The sequence below is a fragment of the Amphiura filiformis genome, chromosome 3, assembly GCF_039555335.1.
Source record: "Amphiura filiformis chromosome 3, Afil_fr2py, whole genome shotgun sequence".
Lineage (NCBI taxonomy): Eukaryota > Metazoa > Echinodermata > Ophiuroidea > Amphilepidida > Amphiuridae > Amphiura > Amphiura filiformis.
In genome coordinates, this window is record NC_092630.1 from 76,135,811 (window position 1) to 76,160,296 (window position 24,486).

Here is a 24,486-nt window from a genome sequence, read left to right on the forward strand (position 1 = left end):
AAGTTTCCTAAGGCTTTGGAAAGGAGAAAACAACCAATGTCAATGATTTTTTCATTCGGTCAATAAAGGTCCTGTTTAGTGACATCGGAAATTTATCAGTTTTTAATCATTCTGCTTGCAAGTATGGTTTAGTCAGTGTACTGTATCCGTTCCATTAACAGCTGAATTTTTACATTGTTTAGGCCTAGAATGCGTAAAAAAGGCCCAAAATATTCATCCAACGTCATCAGTGTGTCATATAAATTAATAAATTAATATCACAGTTTGATTTTTTGTAAAGTCACTTGGTGGGCGCTAGGGGCTGGTCAGTTGGTGAAACGAATACAGTATATGCTGGTAATTGATTAAAATATGCAGTTCTCATCTCAAAGTCTCATTTTAATGTCACAAAACCAAACAAAGAAATTTTGTTTGTCCTTGTGAGTGCTGCCAACAAAGTAAAAAAAGCTAGGTTTTACAATAAGGTACCACCCACGAGCTGCACTATATTGCATGAGTATGCACCATTCTCAAAATAACCAAGATAGTGTATGACAGAAGTGCTGTACCAGACTCTGTTGCGACCAAAACAAATATTTTTTACAAGAGAATGACTTTACAATTGAGGTCTCTCTCTTGTTGTAGTGCTTTTTACAGCTTCTTTAGTTTGTGAGTAAACTTAAAAGTGAACATAGCTAATCCATATCCTTAAACCCTGGAACATGAGAGAGAAGTTAAAAGAGAGCAAAATCTTAAGTCTAGCCAGGGCTCGGTCAAGGCTTATCATGCTGGGGATCAAGCAGGACTATTGTTAGCCAAGAATCCATGGAAAGTTCTCACAACTGTGGTTCTCATATTCTGCTCTATTTAAGTTATGAAATCGGCTCTAAAAACATGATTTTTTCCCTCCTCGCATTATGTTGCATTAAATGTGGTATAACATGAACAGAGAATGTGAACAAAAGAGGACTGAGCAGATTCAAGTGGCATATAAGTTTACCTGAAAAATGTTCTCTAGAGAGAGGGGTCTCGATAATGCTAGAGATCCCATGGTAATGCTTGCATTCAGTAATATTTCAGGAGGGTACAATTGATAAGGTCACATGTGAATATCCTACAGTACAAAAAATGTGAAAAGTATTTTGATCTTTAGTGAAGAATTGAAATTGGTGTGTGATATGGACTAGGCCTAGATGACAGAAATGAAACCTCTGCAACCACTTATGTTACTGAATAATTTTCAGCAATTGTCAATCAAGTTGCAGCATCTAAATGTTGAAAAGCAGAGATAAATGCTCAATATTTTGTTCAAGATCATTGGTGGTGGATGTATCAACGTTAAGATCTTATTTATTACATGGATTCACAGTTTAATCATTTGACATCAGGTTTAAGATTGATTATTTCAAACATGAAGTTAACTCACATATTAATATTCCTCTTGTTTTGATTTCAGTGTGTAATTGCAACGACCATTCATATACATGCCACTTTGATCCCTCGGTATGGCAGTTAACAGGAGGAGTGAGCGGAGGCGTTTGTGACGATTGTCAGCATAACACCATGGGCAGGAATTGTGAGCAGTGTAAACCATTCTTCTATGCAAATCCAGCCTTAGATATACGGGATGCAAGTATTTGTGTTGGTAGGTATAAATGTTCTATTTTGTTGCTTTTGGTCAAACGATTTGCTGTCCAGCTGAACTGTTTCTCTGAGTTCCCCAGACCACATTTCGGGTCTGTTTTGACCAACAATGGAATCTCATGGCTTGAAATGATAGCAAAGATTCACCTGTAATGGAGTTATGAATTTTTGTTCTGCCAAATTCACAGATGTGAATTTAACACTTGTGCATAAACAAGCGCAAGATTCTGTATTGTGAGTCTCTCTCTCACTAAGTCCATCTTTGTTGATGTAGAAAATGACACTAAGTCCCCTGTCATGCTTCTCAAGTATGGTTTTCATAACATACTCATAAGTATCAAACATTGTTATGAAAAGTTCATTTTTTGGCCATAGGGACTTGTCTATAGTGTGTCTCGTCTCTAGTTGAGAGTATCATCATGTTGGATTTTGCAGTGGCAGATTCGAATCGGTGCGTTTACGTGGTTGCATTGCCAGCGTATGGACAAGTCGCCTTTCTATGCATATGTTTATACGCCCTGCGGGATTAGGTAGCATGCGCGATTCAAATCTGCCACTGCGAAATCCAACATGGCATTACTTATGAGATGAGACACACTGTAGTAATGCTTATCTGTGGGTTATTTTTCTAAAGATGAACCCATGCAAGTATATAAGGTGAACTGACATAGAGAAAATAATATGAGGTGAAAAACACATTCACAAATGTTGTTTCGTTTTGTATATGGATCATCTGAAGAGCTGACAAATCTATATATCGATGACATACCTTGGTAAGAGTAGGTTTCAGTTTTATAATGCAGAATCTTGAAACTCTAACTTTGGGATGTCATCTCTAACTTTGGGATGTCATTAATATATTAATTTGATAATATGAAAATCTCAAACTATATCAAATAAATTGACAAACCAAACTTGTTTAGAATTTTGCTATCTTGGCTGATATGACGGCTACACTTTTCCTCCAGTATTTTCCGGTGCTTCAATCAAAATGCATTGGATATTGTAATCTACAAATGCACATAATTCATGAAAGGAAGTAATGTTTTGTTTGATTTTAATAATGACCAGGAAACCGTGATTCGCTTTTCTTAATAGATTGTATGTAAATTTTATAGTACAATATTTTAGATGAAGGGAGAAAGTATGGCATTTGGAAAGAGATAGCAAACATTGCAACTGTTAAAAAGGGCATTTTGTGATCCACAGCCTCACCCCCCGACTCCTCTAAAAAAAAATTGAGATTTTTATACCACTGGAAGCCTCTAGCTACATAATGTTTATGTGCAAAACATTTCTTGCAGATTAATTTGTTTAGCAAAAATATTGTCAAATTTGAATTACGTTCTGGTGCACCAGAACAAAATTACAACACTAGCCCATGGAGCAGTGTAATACACATAATCATGCATAACTCGCCAAAACAAAATCAGAATCAACTAAAATTTTGGGAATAAGCTTTTTTCGTTGACATCTACTGAAAAATGTCATAAAGAGAGGATGCTAGGATCACAAAATACTCCTTTAATAATGTAGCACAGGTACTTTAATTTACCATTGGGAAGTAATAAATTTGCCGTAATGTCAGAGGATGATTGAATTGGAATCCAAACATTCTCCTGTATAAACCTAGGATATTTATATCGGTTACACTCCATCTGCTGATACTATAGGATTATTCTGATCATGCTGGCTGTGCTGAGCTATTCCCAGAGCTAATATAATATATCACAAGTTTTATATGATAAGTGTTGACTTGATAGAGTTGAATCTTGTTGATGATGGATTTCCATTAAAGATATATGTATTTATTTATTCATTTTTGTGATTGGATGAAGAATTCCTGAGATGTGCCAAGCATATTACTTGACTTCCTGACAAGTGTCAAATTAAATTCTATGTAAACAAAAAGATGGGGCACTTAATGTCTCCTTGTTATAAACTTACAATTCTTTTGATTTAACTTAGTAACTTTAATGCTTTGGAATGTGAAGCTTTCTTGGCTGAGGAAATGAAACATTGTACACATACTGCCTGTAGACATTGGCATACATCAAATCATGAGACTTTGTGTCAATGCTAGGCATATTTTTGTGATGATGTTGATTTCCTGGGACAGCATCACATACTAAAGGCATTATGGATAACATCTTGGTGGCATTTGTGGTGAGACTATTGCTCACATGCTGTAAATGTGTGATGGTTTAAAAGATTGCACAAATGAAGTCACCAACAGCTAATGAAATTGTTTGAAAAATATTTTAAGTTTGCTGTAAATTTGTTAAAACAGTATGTGACAATGTAACCCATTCTATAGAAAACAGCTTACCTCATGAAAAGTAAACACTTTCATAAGTATACTCCATCCTCCTTCCTAGGTTTAGATGCAAAATATCTGAAAGAAATGATTAAATTTGGATTTGCTTTTAGGAGTAATGAGCAAATTACACCTGGAATCTCACCTGCTCTGTCCATGAGGACAAGTATCAGGTTCAATCAATACCTTAGGATTAGGGTTTGGATTGGGATTAATAATAATTTCTTAGTGTGTATAACTTGAATGCCTTGTAGGTCCCAAGTTGAGTACTTCCATGTCGGTCATAGAGAAGTTTCATGCCCTTGCTTGATTTGCTCACTCTCATCATGACATATTGACAGAAAAAACCCTCTTAAATGAAGCTCATATTCGTTAAATCAAATTCATTTTACAGAGATTTTTCAGATTTCAGGGATTGGGGTCTTGTTTCAGGAAATGTATGTATATGTGAAAGATGTGTAAATCTTGTTTTCAACCATTTACAGGATGGCAATTGTTTTGTCACTTACATCTCTGGTTGTAAAAGGCATTTGAAAATACTTGTAGTAAATTGCAGGTGTTTCAGATTTTCATTATCTGCATCAATTTTAAAGTTGTAAAAGTTGTAAAAGATCACATTTCATTCATTTTTCTCAGTTTGATGATTGTTATGTGTTTTTTTCCCAATAGCTTGTGATTGTGACCCATATGGTTCAGAGAATGGTGGTGAATGTGAAAGCCGTACAGATCCTGCCAGTGATCTTGTAGCAGGAAGATGTATCTGTAAGCGATTTGTCGGAAGCCAGAGATGTGACACCTGTGTAGATGGTTACTGGAATCTAAGAGATGACAACCCAGAAGGATGTGAACGTAAGATAATCAGAAATGTCTCATTATATTATCTTTGTATGCAATGATTTTGTCATGGATCTCTATTGCTCTAGAATGTCAAGCTAGAATGTAACAAAACCAGTTATTTATTGTGGATAAATAGGCCTAATATTTGTGTATATGACAATGATATGAAAAGATAAAGATTAAAGTTTACGTAGTACTGTTATATTTTTAGTTTAATTAACACAGAGTCAATTGAGGGTGACAGTTTGATAAGAAAAATTCCCACGCCATAAATGCCAGGCCAAGACTTAATGACGCTTTTAAAGGAAGTAAAAGGGAACCTGGTTTCCTATTGGTCTTTGTTGTGTGCTACGTTTTACTTACATTTCAATCTGTTATCAAAGGCAAGAGTCATTTAGGTCTGCTGCATGGATCTTATCACAAAAAAGAAGCAATTTGGGAATCTGTGTCGCTCTCAAAATCTGCTTTGCCAAAGTTATATGTAACAGGAACTTGGCTACACAGCCACTCTAATACACACATCCATAGGATATACTAATATCCATACTAATACCCATTTGGTGACAGCATACATTTATTTATTTATTGTTTGTCTGTTTGTTTGTCCACATTACAAATACTTTCCTACAAAATGAATATTGAAAAAGAAACCTGTTTTTGATAGAAAATGTTTAAGTTAAGCTAGCTCAATCGTTAAGGCGTTCGACTATGGTGCGAGAGGTTTCGGGTTCGAACCCTGGCAGTGCCTAGTATGCTCTCGTGGAAAATTGAGTTAGCTTGCAATTCCCCTGGACAAGGAACTTACTGCTAATTGTCTCGTTGTAACCCGTACAAAACTCGGGGAGCTGATCCTGGTTGCGATGGTTATTTGTGGAATGTCTAGGGTGTGCGCTCTTGTAGCAGCAAAGTCCCTGATTTGTTGTTAAATGGTTTATGGAATGATGTGGGGCCGTAGTGGTCAGCGACAACCTGTAAAGTGTGCTGAGGCTTGTGGATCAACGTCTAGGCGTTGTGCCTGTGTGTAGCGCACTATAAATCACTGCGCTTTTTGTTTGTTTGTTTGTTTGTCCACATTACAAAGATTTTCCTACAAAATGAATAATGAAAAAGAAACCTATTCTAGATAGAAAATGTTTAAGTTGAACAATATTGACAATATGTTATTTGTTCTCCAAAGTGCAGTAACCTCAGTGTTACAGATTTTAAAGCCTATTGTGCCAATCATTAGATGGAGATTTACCTTAAAGTGAACAGAGTTTAGAAGATGTCAATCTTGTAGTTTTGATTTGGTGACCTGAAAGACATAGTTTTGACATAGTTAGAGGCATGTTTTGTATTGTTGTAGAGTATTAGGGCAGCTAGACAGGTCTGTTATAAACATCCTGAGGGAGTTTCTTACTATCGGATTGAAATGTTTGCAAATTAAAGGTAGATTGAGGCAAGTCTACAAATGTTAAAACAGCATTTACATGACATCAGTCCTACATGAAAATGCATGTACCAGGAACTGATATTAACTTGCACATTCAAAGAGTAATATTTCCCATAGAGGTGTAAATGTTTGAAAAAAGAGAATATCAGAATTATATTGTTGAACCATCCGCCCACATATTTGTATGATAGACACACATAGGGCCTCTTCCATGAATGTTTGAAATGGTTTGTATTTAATATACATTCCTTCAATTTCATCAACCTGCACATTTTTATCAATGCTGAATTCTGATCACCTGTTGATCAAAACAACTGTTGTCCAGAAATTATGTTGTTTGCTATGACAATTCACATCAATTTCCCCTATAATTTTATGGCAAGCTGAATCGCATCTAGAATGAATCAAGATCTGTTGACTTTGACTTCATCTTGTTATATTCTTGTTGCATATTAGGCTCTTTCACAAGTTGGTATCTGCAACCTTTGTCTGATAATCTTGGGCAAGTCATTTATACCATTGCATAACTGTTGCATTATTTCTGTGTATTTCTTATTGTAGCATGTACATGTGATACTCTTGGAACAGAAGGCAACAGAGGATGTGATAAGGGTACAGGCAACTGCATCTGTAAACGATTTGTGACAGGACGTAACTGTGATAGATGCTATGTGAGTACATTGACAGTTTAAATATTAGTTTCTCTCTTTTTTGGCCATTTGTTAATTTATTTGTTTTTTTATATTATTTAAAACTGCATTGCCATTTATGGTACGGTACTATGTGTGATGCTGTTAAAAAATCATAAGAATAATGAATTCTGTTGTGAAAATGATGGTGCAACTCAAACACATTCAATAATCAGATTTAAATCTGTGTACACAAGAAGGAGCACTTGTTATATGTTTTCTTAACTTAGTGTATCATTCTCATCAGTAGCAACTGATTCTTAATTTTCTAGGGCTATTTATCTTTAATACTAAACTCACCATGTACAGGTGGTAAAAACACTGGTGCAGTAGCAAAATAAACAAACCCATTTCCAATTAAAGTGGAAGAGTTCAGATGGTCCAATAAATTAGCAGTAAATCAGGATGGTATTAGGTGTTCACTCACACCCCATCTGTAGATGACAGAACTGACTTGAACAATAACCTCACCCAACAATGGTTTGTAGAAGAGAATACATCTACACAATGACAGCTGCATAGACCAATGCACAAATCATTGAGTGAGATCTTAAGTCTGGTTCAGAGGGAAAATGGTTGGGCACCAAGGGAATTGAGCTGGGACAATCAGTTTAGCACTGAGAACCAATGGGAACACATACTTGCTTGCATCTTGGGAGGAGGAACTCTTTTAATTGTTACAATCTAATGAGCTGCTATCTTGGTACGGGATGCTAGCTTGGGAGAGAGCTAGCACTGCATCCGTATCAATGATTTGGAGTGTGTTGTTATGGATGATGTATAGCTGTTTGCATATGGTAGGTTAAGCTGCAGATTTGCTTGCTGTCTTTGTACACTGCTCCACTACAAAGCTATTGGATGCAAGGATATATGAGTGTGATGTTTTGTGAATGAGATTTGGAGCATGCATCAGGAAACTAATACCATGAAGAGATATAATTCTTGGCTCCTACATCTTAGTATTTCATCATCACAATTGTTGAAATTGTGCAGGAATTAAGAATGCTTAAACACCTGTTGTATTTTGGAAACCCATTGTTTGGCCAAAGTTGAAGTTTATTTGTTTCTTAACATAAAAACAGGGAAAATGCTTCTTAACAATTGTCTGGATTGGAAGATGGCATTGTTAACATGGATTTCAAGTCATTGCCAAGTTCTATGAAAAGGCCTGTGCTACATTTTTTCACATCAAGACTTAACTTTTTATTGGTGGCCTTATTGCACTCAACTGCCAGAAAAGGAGTCAATAAATCAAGAGTATTTTGGATATAATTGTGAATGAGTATGAAGTTACAGAAACTTATGATCAACATTCAAAGAAAGCTGCATTCCATAGTACAATTTGCAGAAGTTATTGATATTTATTTTTGTAATCATAGAGAACATATCTATGTGATGTATCATGTGATACCAAAGGTGATTGGGTCAAATATGAATAACATGACGATTCAAGTGTCAAAATTGAATGGTCATCTGGACTTAGTTTATGTTGTGGTGGAGCAATTGTTAGGAAGTACTTCAAGTGACACTTTGAACCAGGAATGTCAAAGTTGAACCAAGCCTGCGACTAAATTTGAATAATATGTTATGTTTTACAGGAGGGCTACTATGGACTTAGTGAGGATGTATATGGTTGTAAATACTGTGATTGTGACCCAGGCGGTGCTTATAACAACAGCTGTACTCGCCAATCTGGCCAGTGCTTTTTTGCCGTGGGGCGATTGAAGGAAGACGGTGTGATAGAGTGCAATCAGGTTACTTCACCATGTTCATGGACTACTTCACATATGAAGCAGAATATTCAGATTTTGTAACAATTGATGTAAGTTATTTTGTTTTATAGTTTATTTCAGATTGCATGTATGTTTCCTTAATATCTTAGTTTGATATCAACATGCCTGGTAACAGACAATTTAGTACACACTTATCTTGTTTAAAAGTAAGTATAGAAATGGTGACAACAGTAATTTGGTAGGGACCTGAGAATGTAGTGTTTATTGTTCCTCGTTTAAAAATTAGAGATCTTGTAAAGGAAAGTTATTTTGTGTGTCTTACTTATGGTTGTACAAATACACCCCTTTCAAGAGAATTGTTTGGTTGTTGCAAAATTGAATTTATGGAAGAAGTTTTGCCCCTTGGCTCAGCAGGTGATGATGATATCCCACAGAAAATAGACAAACCATCACACAAGAAAGTTATCTCCAGTAGCTCCTTGTTATTGGACTTTTTATCACTGTGTTGACGCCAAGTTTGGGTGCAGTGATTCAATCTTAATTTTAGCATATTCCACATCAGATTATATGAGAACATGTTATTGGATTGTCTGTTATGTACAATGTACAATTTCAAAATTCCATATGATGTGGGCATTACACATTCACATTACGACAGCAATATACTGAACAGCATTTTAAAAACAAATTACACAATTGACTAATACAAACTAATTTCACTTGATGTATGTTTCAGCTTATTGAGGAGGAGCCTAGAGCAAGAGATAATGACTATATTTCATGGACAGGACCTGGCTTCATCAGGGTACAAGAAGGTGGCAGTATACAATTTGATATCAATGATGTCATTATGTCAGGAGAATATGATGTTGTCTTGAGATATGAACCTTTGGTAAGTGACTGATATTTGCACTATTCATTGAATACAGCAAAAGGGTGCCAACAGTGGTTATAATCAATGGGATATGGATTTAGTTTGGCAGTTAGCTTCATTATAAGGGAATATTGGCAATTTGTCAACATAATTTAAAGAAAACTAGAAGAATCAGTTTAAGGGAGTTCCACTTTCTTGAGGCTACAATTTATACAAGTAAAATGTGTGTGGGTGAACTTGAAGGTATGTAGATTTGAAGATAATACGCTGCTGAAAATTTCTGTACAAAGCCATGTGTTCAAATCTCCTCAGTTACCAGAAAATGATATTTATGCTCACTGGGCAGACCAGTTGATTTTATGTTGCATTGAGATGATTATATTCACTTGGCCAACTATAGTTTGGCACCTGGTCAGAGCTAGATCCCATTTTAAATTTAAATGGACAAGGCATGTATATATGTATTTCTCATCAGGGGCCCTTCAGGGGCTTTAATAATGTTGGCCAAGTTCACTGTTAATACCCATCTATATCAGCCTATAAGATTATTGTATACAATTAGTCACAAAGTCAGCTGTTTAATAACAAAACAATGCCAAAAATGTGACGAGTCTTAAAATGATATTTGTTGTGATTGTAATAAGTTTTGTGTGTTCGATTATAGTGTGTGATCCAGTATGATTGTGGAGGCAATGTTTATTAATACAATTTCAAGTCCTTTCAAAGTTTGTTTTCTTAACCTGACCCGATGTGTATATTGAACCAGACTGAGACTATATCTTTTCACTTTGTCATAATTAATATTTGGATGATCTCTCCCTTCTAACCAATCAAGTATGCATTTGTAATGCAAATGTCATATCTAATTATGGAACTCAAATGCACAAACCTCTTCCCTGGGTCTGTAGGAAGGGGTGTGGCTTTTGGCTGCTGATTTCAATGAGGGGAGTATTTGTAAAGAAAAGGAGGTGTACATGTGTATGCTCCTTTAAATATGAGTTGTGTCAATGATATTTTAGTTGCTGATAAAGAGGATGTGTAACTTCATCAGTTTGCCCTTCTAATTATAAACATAATAGGTTCTTTGGCTAGACATAATGTCTTGTTATTTATCAGTGATGTTAATTCTATTAATATTACCATTTAGTTATGTGATATCAAAAGATATCCTTAACATTAAAGATAGTTATAGGAAGAAAATTGCGAAAAATAGCAACTACTGAAATGAGAGTATTATAATGTCTTAAAAACAATGATGCCAATATTAGAAGAAGTAGCACTTGGTGATTATTTCCTGTTTTTAATTGACCGTGTCCTCATGATTGAATTCAAAAAGTTTGGCAATACATGTGTTTATATACTTGTAACAGTTACAGCATTAAGAGCCCAAACAATATTTATGCCTGGGGAATGCTGGAATTTTGGGGGAACAGATTTTTCCCAGAAAAATTGGAACACATTTTGTTTCCTGTGGAAGAATGGAACAAAAAATTCGAAATAAAGATATTTTAGGGAAAGAGGGCAATATACAGCAAAGGCTGTAAATCCAATGGGAATCAATTCTCATAACATTCCTCTTAAACTTTGTTTGCAACAATCAAAATTGATTCTGCTAAAATCATACCTATTCCACACACAGTAAGTTAAGATGATTCTCCTGATTCTTGCAAGATGAGTTGGTGAGAATCAGTTTTGATTCACACAAAGTTGACGAAATTGCACCCTGACATACATTTCTTTCCATGGGAAAAGAGGGAACACAAAATTTGTGTAAAAGGGGGAATGCAATTTCTTTTGGTGAACTTGAGGAGACTGCAATATTTTTGGTCAGAAAAGTGAAAGAAATAACAAGAATTCCCCAATTCTCTTCATTAAAAAAAAATATGTGAATGATTTTTCCATAGTTGCCTGGGTCATGGAATGATGTTAGAATTACAGTAACAAGACCAGATCCTGAGATTCCAACACAGAGTGTATGTGGCAACACAATTCCACAAGACGATCTGTTGGCTACTTCACTGCCATCAGGTAGCAGGTATGTGGCTGGCTTCAATATTACATCCCTACAGGGTCTGTCAAAATCCTTTTGCAGTTGTAAATATAGCTCACCCTGATTATTGTATAGATGTATGATGTGACTTTCCTTGTTCAGTTATTGAGATGCCAATTTTTTTATAAGATGATTGAAATTCCCATCAGGAAGACTCTAATTTAGTATATACAACCTTGTACACTGCATAAGGGAAACAAAGTAAGCTAATTGTGACAGAACCTGAAAATAAAATGGTCTCAAAAAACTGTTCATTCCCATCAAGATTCCACTTGTTTTCAATGTAATCTGGATGATCTGTCAAAGAGGAGAGACAGTTTATGACACTCCTGATGAAGCATCTCTCTGCACAGTGACATGATACCTGTCAAGCTGTATTTATATAAAATTGAATGGCTTATTTTAGTGTGATACAAGAATATATTGCACGAGATAGAAAAATATTGCAGGAGTCGAAGACGAGTGCAATCGAGTGCAATATATTCTTGTATCACACCTAAAATAAGCCATTCAATATTATTATTATTATTTATATCAGGCTTTTGCTATGCGGAAAAATGAATTTAAGCTTACCTAGCCACCGGGTTTAACCAATGTGTATTTGTAATGTAAGCTTACCTTTTGACCTTCTTGTTTTCTGCTCTTTACTCTCCAAAGACAATTTAGGAATAAGTATATTATATAGGTTTATTTGTATGCCGAGATGTGGATTATATTTCCTAAGGTTATCATCATCCAGAATTGTCACGAATTAAGTTTGTGATTTTACTTGTTTATACAGTACGAAAACTCATGTGAGCCGTTACGGTTTCTGTATTGTTGTGCTGTTGTATCATGACGCGTGTTGGTGCTGTCACCATGGTAACGCGTACGCGTATCGCGTACAATATTAAAAAAATATTGTATTGCATCCGGGTATTTTGCAAATATTGTACAATATACAGTTTTATTGTATCGCTCAAAAGCCTGATATAAATAATAATACTCAATACACTTGGCATTACTGCATATGAAATGGTGCAGCCATTGTCATGATATTCTGTTTTTTGATAGATAATATCATGTTGTTAACCATAGAAATATAACAATGCAATACTGACTGGAGACTTATTTGAATGTTTTCATTTATTTTTCAGGAGTCGTACATTATCAGCTCCTATCTGTCTTGAACGAGGCAAAACATATACCATCACAGTAGATTTTAACAGGTATAGCAATGAAGGACCACAACCAGAAGCATCTATTCTTCTAGATTCTGTAAGTATATGCACCAATTGCATGTGATGTGTTGTGATCAAGCAAAATCATTCGGAAGTTGGAAATTATAATTTGTAGATATCGGAAGAAATATGCCAGTATATTCTTTGTAGTCCCATATGCACAGGTAGAAGAATCTTCAGTATTAGCAGGATCAGCTGTTTGGAAATAGTTGTCAATAAGTGATTTGACATGTAGGTCAATATTTTTTTGGTTGCAAATTATGCTCACGTTATGTGTCTTTTTTATTATGCAAGTGCAATAATAATCTGATGCTTGAATATTGAGAAGGGACAAAAATTAAATAGTTTGAAGTTCAAATTATTAATTGTGTTTCTTGAAAGCATTCAAGAAAGCAAGAAATGAAATAATAGGAAATAATCAAGTAAATATTAAGTAAGATGAATAACACCAGGCTGTTCTTTGAATACAGATTGTATTGATACCACGTGCCACAAGCTTTGAGATGTTCCAAGGCTCAGATAGCATCAAAGATTACCGTCGCGAGCAGTGGGAATACTACAGGTGTGCTGAGGCATTTGAAATGGCAGTCCGTTCCCCAGTCGCAGAAGTTTGTGAGGAGCTTATCTTCAGTATATCAGCAATTGGTCATGATGGAGCTCTTGGTGAGTAAAATAAAGAGACCATCCGGTTTCTCTTAAGCTTAAGCCCTCTTAAGCTTAAAACCAGACATACTGATACTGAATAATGACCTCGGAAGGTAGTTGCCTAACGTATAAGGGGGTGCCTTTCATTTCTGTTAAAACAAAGTTGATTCCAAGGACTCACATTCAGAAAATCAGAAATGTAAACACTTTGGTTGGTCTTTGTTTCTTTGTTTGCAGACTGTGCCTGTGATCCTACTGGTTCCCTTAGTGCCATCTGTGATGAGTTTGGTGGACAGTGCCAATGCAAAGAAAATGTGATTGGCAGAAGATGTGACCAATGCGCACCAGGAACATATGGATTTGGACCAAATGGATGTTCACGTAAGTATACAGTATATAAATCAGTATATATTTGTTTCAACGAGGACCACTATAAGGATCAATGTACCAGTTCAAATTTTCAGATGTTGAGAAGCACCAACATCTATCAGCCTTAGCAGATTTCAAGGGTGCATTGATGGCATTTGACAAGAATCACAGGGATTGGTCTGATGTTGATATTTCTATGTTAATTTTCTTTTTATTGTAATGCACTATGGTCTTGTAGACATTGCACTTTAAATATGTACATTGTATGTATGTATTGGTATGTATAATATCAGAGATTCTATTATCATTGCCCCTATGTTGTATATTAGCCTTGTTAAAGTCTCATGATATATTTGATTTTGCATCTTAAATCCACAGCTTGTAACTGCCATCCAGAAGGTTCCTTAAGTCCTTTCTGTGACCCTCAAACTGGACGATGTCAGTGCATAGTAAATGCTTATGGACGTGGATGCGATGAATGCCAGAGTGGATTCTGGAACTTCCCCAACTGCAGAAGATGCCGATGCAATGGACATGCTGAAAGATGCCATTCTCAAACAGGAATTTGCATTGATTGTCGTGATTTCACAGGTGGAGACTATTGTGATATGTAAGCATAAAGTTATAGAAATGTTGTTATAGTGTATGTTATTATAAACATGTACTTCATCCTATATTTGGAGAATTACTAATCAACAAATGAACAATAAATAACAGATTGTGCTTCACAATGGTAATATTTGCTTGAGACTGGCTTTAGATGTATACCTTTCAGCAAATTACTTCAGCGGTGTTTGTCTGCTCCGTCTAATTATCGTGTAAAAAGAACTAAGTCACACGTTGCTACACAGCTTGACCAGCGAATGAGATGCTGATGTGACGACATGATTCAATTAGCCAATCAGAACCACACTTACGTATACGCCATAAACTGCTCCAAATTGGCAGACCGCTGATGTTCTCTGCTGAAAACTATAGTACTCTTTCCTTGAGCGAGTGATGTCACAAGAGTAACATTAAATTGATCAGGTATATAATAGTATCCTTTGTTAATTTCAGTTGATCATTGAATTAACTACAATTTACAATGCTGAATTTTGTTACAGTTGTGTGGATGGTTTCTATGGTGATCCAGCCCTTGATCCAGTCAGTGGTAGCAGCGGCCTCCCATGTGAACCATGTATGTGTCCAGGAGGTGCAGGAAGTAACTTCCAATATGCTGACACATGTCAACTTGATACTGCAACACAGACTGTATTCTGTAACTGTCAGCCAGGTTATACAGGTAAGTTGCAATGCTTACAGATCACCTCAATCACATTAAGATATGCAGTGTCTTGATTACCAATGTAGACCTCTTATGTTGAAAGTATTACCTGTTCGTAAATTTACATGACTATCTTTTATTTCTTTTCTGATGGAGTATCTGTATCATTGCTCAGTAATATTGTTTGTTGCTAAACAAGTCTCAATATTATAGTTTGGTACTTTATGTGCTTATTCTTAAGCTCAAGCAGTATAATTCTGGCAGTCTCCTCCCACAATGGAAGCTTTTTTGAAATCTAGCTCTCCCAGTCTGTCTTTGGTACATACAGCCTTGGCTATACAACAATACTTAAGTATATAGAAAGCTTAAAATCTTGATCTCAATACAAATATACTACTCTGTAATTTTCAGCTGTTGCTACTACAGCATTTGTCAGCAGAATGCCCCCATCGTGCAGTCTTGCAATGTGACGTAATGACCGGGTAGCGCCCTCCAACATGAAACTTGATACAACCTGTCATTAAGTATGCTGAATCAATTTAAACAAGTGAAATAATTGAATTATTGTCATCTTATCCTAGGAATCCGCTGTGATGGCTGCGACAATAATTACTTTGGCAACCCAACGGTACCTTATGGCTTCTGTGAGTTATGTAACTGTAATGGTAACATAGATCCATCCTCTCCTGGCAACTGTGATGCTGGAAATGGCAGGTGTTTACAATGCTTGTATAACACAGGAGGGTACAACTGTGAAGAATGTAAACCAGGATATTATGGCGATGCCATGCAGAGGAGTTGCAGATGTAAGTTATGAGCAGGAGTTATTCATCTCAAAATAAGCCACTGTTCAAGCAGTCTAACAACCAGGCAGGTGAAACTGCTAAGACAACAACAACAAAATGAAGGGATATAAGAATAAAAAGAAGCAAGGAGAATACTGGAGCCTATTGTAGTGGATAAACAGGAACAGGAGATTTAGACACCAATACTGAATACAAAACTGGACTTAAAGCGGGAGCCCCGCCAGAGCAGTTCTTCTTGGGTGAACCAAACCTACCTGGTTATCAAATTAATCAGTGACAAAGTTGTCTCTGAATTTGACAGATGCTAATTGATGCAATAACATTAAAACATCAATTAGCACTAGTCAAATTCAAAGATAACCTTGTCACTGATTCACCCCAGAAGAACTCTCTGATGGGGCTTCTTCTTGTAGGTCCTATTGGTAGAAATGATATTTAAAAAACCTTATCAAAGAAGGAAAATAACATTATTCTTTTGTTGATTCTTATAGCTTGCGGTTGTAACCTGCTGGGTACAGATAATAGGGTATGTGATCTGTACAACAACTGTGGTGTATGTGACCCTAACACAGGCCAATGTCCATGCCTACCCAATGTTATTGGACAGACCTGTAATGAATGTACTGTAAATCATTGGAAGCTGGCTAGTGGAACAGGATGTGAGGCATGTGGTTGTTGTCCATTTGGTGCTGTATCAGCTCAATGTAATGAGGTAAGAAACTTGTCAGAAATAGGAATAAGATTGATGGCTTTGCAGGGTGAGGTGTAGCGCTGCGTATTGGCTAGAATGCACCTGCAGATACGTGTATTTCCAAGCTGGGGTTTTTATCCATTGTATAATCAGTAGATGTGTTTATCAGCATGGTTAGAAGCATTTCTTGATCAAAATATTATATTAAATATGGTTAGATGCATTTGTAAAGAAACCTTTAGCCTCTTTATTTTTACAGTTTATTCATTTTTTGTTTTGGCTGAATGAACAGGGATCAATTTGAGATATCTTATAAAGATGGGGCTGTCTTTCCTTTTTTTCATCATCATGTTTGTACTGTTTTTCAAGTATTGTTTTTGTTGTTTTGATTTTATTATTCATATCTTTATTATATTAATTAATTAGCTGATTACTGTATTCTTCATCTTTCACCATTACTTGCTCACTCAGTTTGCTAATTTTGAACTAGTTATATTATGTTTGGAAAATAAATAGTACGTCTTTGCAGTTTGTTATTATTCACATGTTCAGCAACTAATTTATGCCATTCTATCTGTTGATATTTCAGTTTACTGGTCAGTGTCAGTGCCGTCCCAAGTTTGGTGGTAGGACATGTTGTGACTGTGAGGCTCTTCATTATGGTGACCCATTGGTAGAATGCAAACGTAAGTACATAGCCATCAGTTGTACATACTGAAGAAAGTTATTTTTGATATATTTATATTTATGTTGACGAAGTTTCCCTGATGAGTTGTTATAATTCCTGGTGCGGCCACCTATTAAACAGTAATTGATGTATGAACTTGGCTCCTTGCTTGCGAAAAAAAAGAGCCTTTTACTGTTTTACTTAGTGTGGGTGGCATCAACATAATTCAGTGTCAACTAACTGTGTAAGTAAAATTTGTGTATGCATGGGAAGGTTAGGGAATTCAGCAACTTTATTATGCCTGGAAGTCTTGACATTTGTCAGGAAATTTGTCAAAATACATAGGAATGGATGGGAAAGTGTTTTTATTGCGGTAAAATGAACAGTTTTCATTCTTTGGTTCATGCTTGAAATTGATAAATGTATTGTTACCTGTAACATGATTTCAAGTTACTTGTAACTGTTGTGACTGTTCTCATTGATTTATTATTTGAATGTTTCATGAATATGTACAATATTTCTTGTGATTCATGTGAATTAATTGAATATGATTTTTATATGACACTCTTTCAGAATGTGACTGTGACCCTGATGGTTCTGAGACCCTTCAATGTGAGAGAGATGGCCAATGTGTATGCAGACAGGGTATTACTGGTAGAAGATGTGATATGTGTGCTCGAGGTACCAGGGGAGAACTACCATACTGTGAACCATGCGGAGAGTGTTTTGACAATTGGGATGCTATTCTTATGGACTTGCAGAGTAAGTATTTGATTATAGATGCAACACTGTACATAATGTCTTAGTGAATGGCATGATGTGCATCTCATTCATTATTGGGTTAATTAACAACTATGAACTTTTTTCAGAGGACACATGTCTTATAATTAAAGACCGAATTAAAAAGACTAGTTTGCATATGACGTTTTGTCAACCAGACTAAAAATGCTGTACTGAGCATTTCAGCAGCCAATTGCATGACGTCAGACGCAAACTACTCTTTTTAATTCAGTCTTCAATTATAGAGATGTTAAAGAAGTCAATCCTCAACTCATCAGTCTCCCCACATACAGAGCTATAAGTTAAAACTTATAGCTACATTAAAATACCATGTTAAATAAAATCATTTTCACATACAGAGCTATCAGTTTAATACCATGTTAAATACTGTTATTTGAAAGACTGACATGTGACATGTTAATTTCACACAAAAAAGTATAACTTTCAAGTGTCTTCCTCATGAAAAATACCCTGTAGAGGAAAATTATTTCAAGTAAGTGAAGTAACATTGTATAACATGGTATTAAACTGTATGTGAAACGATGATGTTGCATCCAATAGATCATTATGTGAAGCAAATTATGTGATTATAAACTATGTGAACAAAGAGACTCAACAGATAAAGTGGTGTTTTTCCCCTTTTGTCATCAGACCAAACAGACTACTTGATTGACAAAGCTAAGAACTTGAAGCACACTGGTGCATCAGCTGCATATGATGAAGAGTTCAAACGGTTGGAAGAAAAGCTAAAAATTGCACAAGGTCTAGTTAAAGATCCTTCAGTTACTGAAGAGGAAGTGAGTGACCTCATGGGAGAATATGATAGCATCAGGTAAGTAGGTAATAATGGGAAATCCCCATCAACTAGTAATAGGTGAAAGTAGTCGCTTGTTGAAAATGCACATCAATAAAGTCCCAAATTACGCTCGCATTAATTATCAAAAGTGTACACCAGTCAGGCATAGGTGCCACTTTCAACAACAAGCACACTATTCTATATAAATCCATGATGTTATAAGACCTGTCTATTTATGAGTTGGTTAATGTATAGAACAGGTGGCATATGTGGGTAATTACAGCTTTGACATTGACACAATTAGATTTTAAGTTGTCAACCCATTTGGCCAATATTGATTGTCAGTATTATGAGCTCTTATAATGTGCTTCAGGAAAAATGGTTATTAGGCCCCTATTATTTATCATTATCATTATTATTTCATGTATCATGAAAATGTTGTGTCATCCAGCTTTTGGAAAATGTCAGAATATGCAACCTGAAGAGTTGAAACCTATTAATGAATTGCATTTACACCAACAGAGCTCTTCTAGATGAATACAGCAAGCAACTTGATGACATTGATGCTGACCTAGGTAGGACCCAGGTGAGAACATTCCGTGCTAACAGAGAGTTAGACAGCCTTGAAGGTGAACATCGTGATTTGCAAGAAGACTTAGAGAACTTCAAAGCACAGAGTATTGATATTGAATCATCAAATGTGGAAGGTTAGTAAACAAAATGCTGAAGTTAAGTAAATCTTGCATATAAATGTAAGGTTATTGTTTTGTGTGGATGAATGGCCATTTTGATATGCTATTAATAATTTACTTTCTCACATATGATGACATGCAGATTATATTTTTAGTGAGATTTTGTTTTTTACCTTACATATTCAACACCAGATCCTTGTTACTTAAATCCAACATTTTTTCCTTGCATTTAATATCTCCTATAAAATTAATAATAGAGTAATTATGATTCCTTTAGAGAGAGAGAGATTTGGTAAAAATTAGCTTCAAAACAAAGAAAACTAACTGAAATTCACCATGCAAATCTACAGAGAAAGAAACAAGAAGTATTTTTAACATCAATATGTATTTTCATCTACTAGGTGCATTCAAGAGCATCTTGGAAAGCCAGAATCGATCTCAGGTAGCTCAAGGCAGAGTAGATGACTCTGGTGACACCATTGCCAAATCAGCTGAGGTGAGGCAGCTAGTAGAAGATCTTATTGCCCAAAAGGAAGGTGAACTTGCAAATGAGCAACAGCAATATGAGACAAGATTGGAAGATGTTGATAATCAGCTGACTGGACTTGAAGCAAGATTGGCTGGACTCAATGAGCAGGTGGGTGTCCTTTCCTTTATACAGAAATAATAGCACCTGATAAGCAGCTACTTTCACAAAGTTATACATGCACAGTTATGCTAATGTGTAGGGGACAGATTCTAATTTCTATCCATTTTCGATGGAATCAATTAAGAATAGATCATCTTATGGTGTTGTATGATAATTGACTTCAGTGGAACTCAGTCTGTGTATAAAATACATACTCAATCCTGGTGAAGTCAGAGTTGCACTTGATGATAGCTGGACAACCTTTTCAATCTCACAGTGAACTCTGTTGCTTGTTATGGATTCCCATCATGAAAGCCTTGATACTTATTTTTAAAATGTTATGTTAAACTTTTAATCCTTAAGAACCCCACTATTAAAATAGAATTGAATTTGTATTATAGCCAAAATAACAAATTCTCGACCATGAGAGGATGTACCTTCTGCGTCAGCGTACTTTTCATAGAATAACACGATCGCATGACCGAACCTTGACCTTGCCTAGCAACGACCTTGTGATTGGCCAATTCTCAAAAGCTGTGTTTGCGCCGTAAGCGCAGGTCTTTGCGTAGTACGCTCGGCGCAAATAACTGCGTACCCAAGTGGGCTCTCATGATCGAGAATTTATTATTTTGGCTATAGTATAATGTATTTTTAAAATATTTAAGTGTTAGCATTTCAAAATTGATAGAAGTCATTAAGACGGATAATGTTATTATGTTTATGATTTGTTCAGGTGTGTGGTGCACCAGGAGACAGCTGTGGTTCATGTGGAGGAGCTGGATGTGGTTACTGTGGTGGTTTAGGATGTATGGGAGCTAGACCTATAGCTGAACAAGCTCTTGACAGAGCCAAAGAAGCTGATGAGTTACTCAAGACAAAAGAAACAGATGCTGATGGTGTCTTAACTGAGGTATGTAGACGTGTGTGCAATCCACCAAAATGAGTTTCCTTGTGGGCTACATCAAATTTCAATTTTCAACATAGTACTCGATTGCCTTGATTGCATCACATTCAGTACCAGGATGTGACATACATCATCTCTCCAGATTGTTGTCAGGTTAACTTCACTTCACTTCACTTAACTTGATTTAAAACCTGCACACACCATCAAAACAAGGCGCAATACAAAAGTAATTAAAGAAAAACAAAATTATAAAACATCCGGATATACAATGATGAAAACAATACTAAAACAATTAAATATATGGGGCCTAATGTACAAACACAAAGCCAATTATTTGTATAGGCAGTACACATTAAGTGTGTTTTAAGTACCTTTTTAAAACCATCCTTGGTGGATTTGATGTGCTCATGAAGTGAATTCCATTAGAACACACAATCAAATGTGATTAAGTTAGTTCTTTTGTCTAACATAATCATAAGGCAGAGAGGCCTTGCATAAGGTTATGAATCATACAAGTTTTCCGAATGATGTCCAATATAGGAATGGTTGCAGGCTGGGATTGAACATGAAAAGCCTGCATGCACGCACATGCATCACATTTCAGTATGAAAGAATTGAACATGACATAACAATGCACAAGTATTTGACCCAGTGATTTTTCTTTCTTGGTGCCACAGATGCAAGGAGTGCGAGAGGATACCGGTGAGGCCTTGGATGCAGCTCAGATGGCCTATGATGCTGCTCTGCAAGCCAAATTAGAAGCTGAAGGAGCCCAAACCAATCTCACTGACTTGATCAATGCTATCACTGATTTCCTCTCAGGGGAGAGTGCTAGTCAAGTGATATTGAAAGAATTGTAGCAGCTACCAAGGCCATTGAAATTTCACTATCAGAGGAGGAAATTCAAGGTAAGGAAACTGAGTGTTGTGATACTCGCTACATGCAATAAGCACAATCATGGATGCTTTTGAAATAAAAGACTTCATACTTTCCTCAGTATTTGACTAAGTTTACCACATATTTCCATTCTAGAGTGCTGAAAGGTATTAATTTTTTGATAAAAACATTTGATCATGCCTCTTCACTCGTTCACCACTAACCTGCAAACCATGCTTTAAACAGCATTAGCAGTATTCGGAAAAACAGTGGCATGGACGACGGGAATTATATAAATAAACATGATTTTTTACCAGTTTCGCCGTCGCAAATAATAAAGGAGACAAGTAGAAAAAGTGATCCCGCCTGGGAATTGAACCCAGGACCTCAGGTTTACGAGACCTGTGCCTTAACCAGGAGCTTCATGATTAGGCTGGTTGAAATTCGAACCTATAAGCGGTCACTTACTTATCTCTTTCCCACAAATAGCCCATAGTAGCTAGGGCCGTAAATGCAAGAAATTAGCAGTACCGTTCTCTGTATAAGGAAGAGAGGCTCTCTTTATCAACTAGGGTGTCATAATGGTCCACTTTTTGTGACACTTTCCTGCCTAGCTTTGTAAGTGTGGTGCACCTGCTTTAATGTAGATAAAACTGCCTAGCTCTTTTAATGTAACATGCATACCTCACTGTAGAAAAAACAATACTACATGTACATTACTATCCCAAGAGTTACTGTCCCATTACAAGATATTTGATTTCTGTTAGTATTCATCCCCCCCCCTTGTTTAATTCCTTCAGACACATAATTAAGAAGAATGTACTAATTTAGAAAAAAATGTTTTCTTTCAGAACTGGCAAAAGAGATTGAGGAAACTGTAGCAAGCTTGGAGAACATTGACCAGATTTTGAATGACACAGCAGATGATCTAAAAGCTGTACTAGCACTCAAAGAAAGAGCTGATAGAGCCAAGTATATACTTTATTACAGAATTATTATTACTTTATTATTTCTGTGCCATAGTGTATTGTGCTAAGAACATATGTAAACAATAAGAGGTCTCAAAAATTGAACCAAATATTCTCTAATAATAGTAAGATTATTGTTGAAAACAATTGGTTTATATAGTCATATTCACATATTCATTTGATAACTATACTGCTGCTCTAAAGGACATAATTGACATCTTTTTGGGATAATGGATGGTTAATTGCTCCTTATATGTACATGTAGGCTAATTCGAACAAGTTAAATTTAATGTTTGGGACTTAAAATTGGGCTTTTCTCACAGGTGGCCAGTAGGCTGATTTTGATCAATTATGTAAAGCAGTAAACATTGCATGAGTCAAGCTTGAATTATGTACTATTTCATTGCAGAGAGTTTGCTGATGAAGTGTTGGCTTCAGCAGAAAATGTGATTCAGGCATTGGAGGAGGCAGAAGCAGCTCAAGACTCTGCTGATGAAGCAGTCAAGGCAGCTAATGAGGCTATTGAAGAGACACAAGATGACTTAGTACAGGTAGGTAATGAAGGGGCACACCATCCACCAACCAATGTGATAAACTACTAAATGGGTCGGCTTAGGCCTAAAAAAATTGTTTGATTGGCTTAACCCGACCGACCCTAAAAATAGGCCCGACCCTAGACTTTTTTCCTTATATTAAATTGAAATTATTTATGCAATTTACAGCTTAAAATGTGTGTAAAAATAAAAAACCAACAAAAATTGCCGACTGACCTTCCCTAATATTTTTTTATGTTACGCCAATCAAACCATTTTTCTTAGGCCTTAGTGAAAAGGGTGATTCAATAACTCGACAATATGACAATATAGAACAATATACTTCATAGTATAGGACAGGGAGTGGTGAAAACCACTACCTTTTATGATTGCTCATATTTAAGTACTTTTTGATGTGGAGTCCAAAGTTGATATACGAGTTAAAGCTATTTTCTTTCGTATTTAGGGTGAATTGTGGAATTTGCCTATTTGTATACATTGTTAGCCAAAAAAGAATCCTATTTTGTTTACTGGTTTACTGCTATTCCATGACATAATAACACATATGACTACAACCTTGAATTATGAAACCAAGTGAGGTCTCACAGCTGCAATAAAACTCTTTATGGACAACTAACTTTGTTGCTAAGTATTTCTACAAATATGCCATCTGATATCACAGTCCCTGTGCAGCTGGTCCCTGTATGATTGGTCAAGCTTTGTGTCAATGACTTCATCATCAATAACCAATGGGGTGTACTCATAGAAATACTGTAACTTATTATGAATTCCTGTCGAGAAATCTATCTACTTATTTAAATTTGTTGCTTTGTAATTTACCAATAGATTGAATCAGAAGCAAGTGCTGCCTTGGAGAAAGCCAATGGAACACTGCAGAAGGTTGATGGCATGGATGACAAACTGAATGATGTACAGAGATTGTTTACTGATAATAAAGAAAATGTGAAACAAGCAGGGGACTTTGCAAATATGGCAGAAGAGGAGGCTGATGGTGCTGAACAGGTATGGTGCACAGGGTCAACTTTTAAATTCATGTATAAAGTGATAGTTTAGCTAGGCCATGATGAA

At 36.0% G+C, this 24,486-nt stretch overlaps 1 protein-coding gene across 1 annotated transcript in view; it reads left to right on the forward strand.

Annotated features, from left to right (window-relative positions):
• Positions 1-24,486, forward strand: part of LOC140149314 (laminin subunit beta-1-like) — a 92,657-nt gene that overhangs the window by 54,780 nt on the left and 13,391 nt on the right. Inside the window, 25 exon segments of the mRNA XM_072171580.1 lie at positions 1,436-1,624; positions 4,610-4,789; positions 6,771-6,880; positions 8,497-8,601; positions 8,604-8,720; positions 9,368-9,523; positions 11,410-11,540; positions 12,692-12,812; positions 13,246-13,438; positions 13,658-13,801; positions 14,168-14,399; positions 14,896-15,074; positions 15,638-15,862; positions 16,354-16,574; positions 17,143-17,239; positions 17,794-17,982; positions 18,652-18,832; positions 19,319-19,503; positions 19,890-20,125; positions 20,850-21,026; positions 21,698-21,854; positions 21,857-21,928; positions 22,748-22,868; positions 23,274-23,415; positions 24,244-24,420. Coding sequence (XP_072027681.1) covers positions 1,436-1,624; positions 4,610-4,789; positions 6,771-6,880; positions 8,497-8,601; positions 8,604-8,720; positions 9,368-9,523; positions 11,410-11,540; positions 12,692-12,812; positions 13,246-13,438; positions 13,658-13,801; positions 14,168-14,399; positions 14,896-15,074; positions 15,638-15,862; positions 16,354-16,574; positions 17,143-17,239; positions 17,794-17,982; positions 18,652-18,832; positions 19,319-19,503; positions 19,890-20,125; positions 20,850-21,026; positions 21,698-21,854; positions 21,857-21,928; positions 22,748-22,868; positions 23,274-23,415; positions 24,244-24,420 — 4,037 coding nt within the window.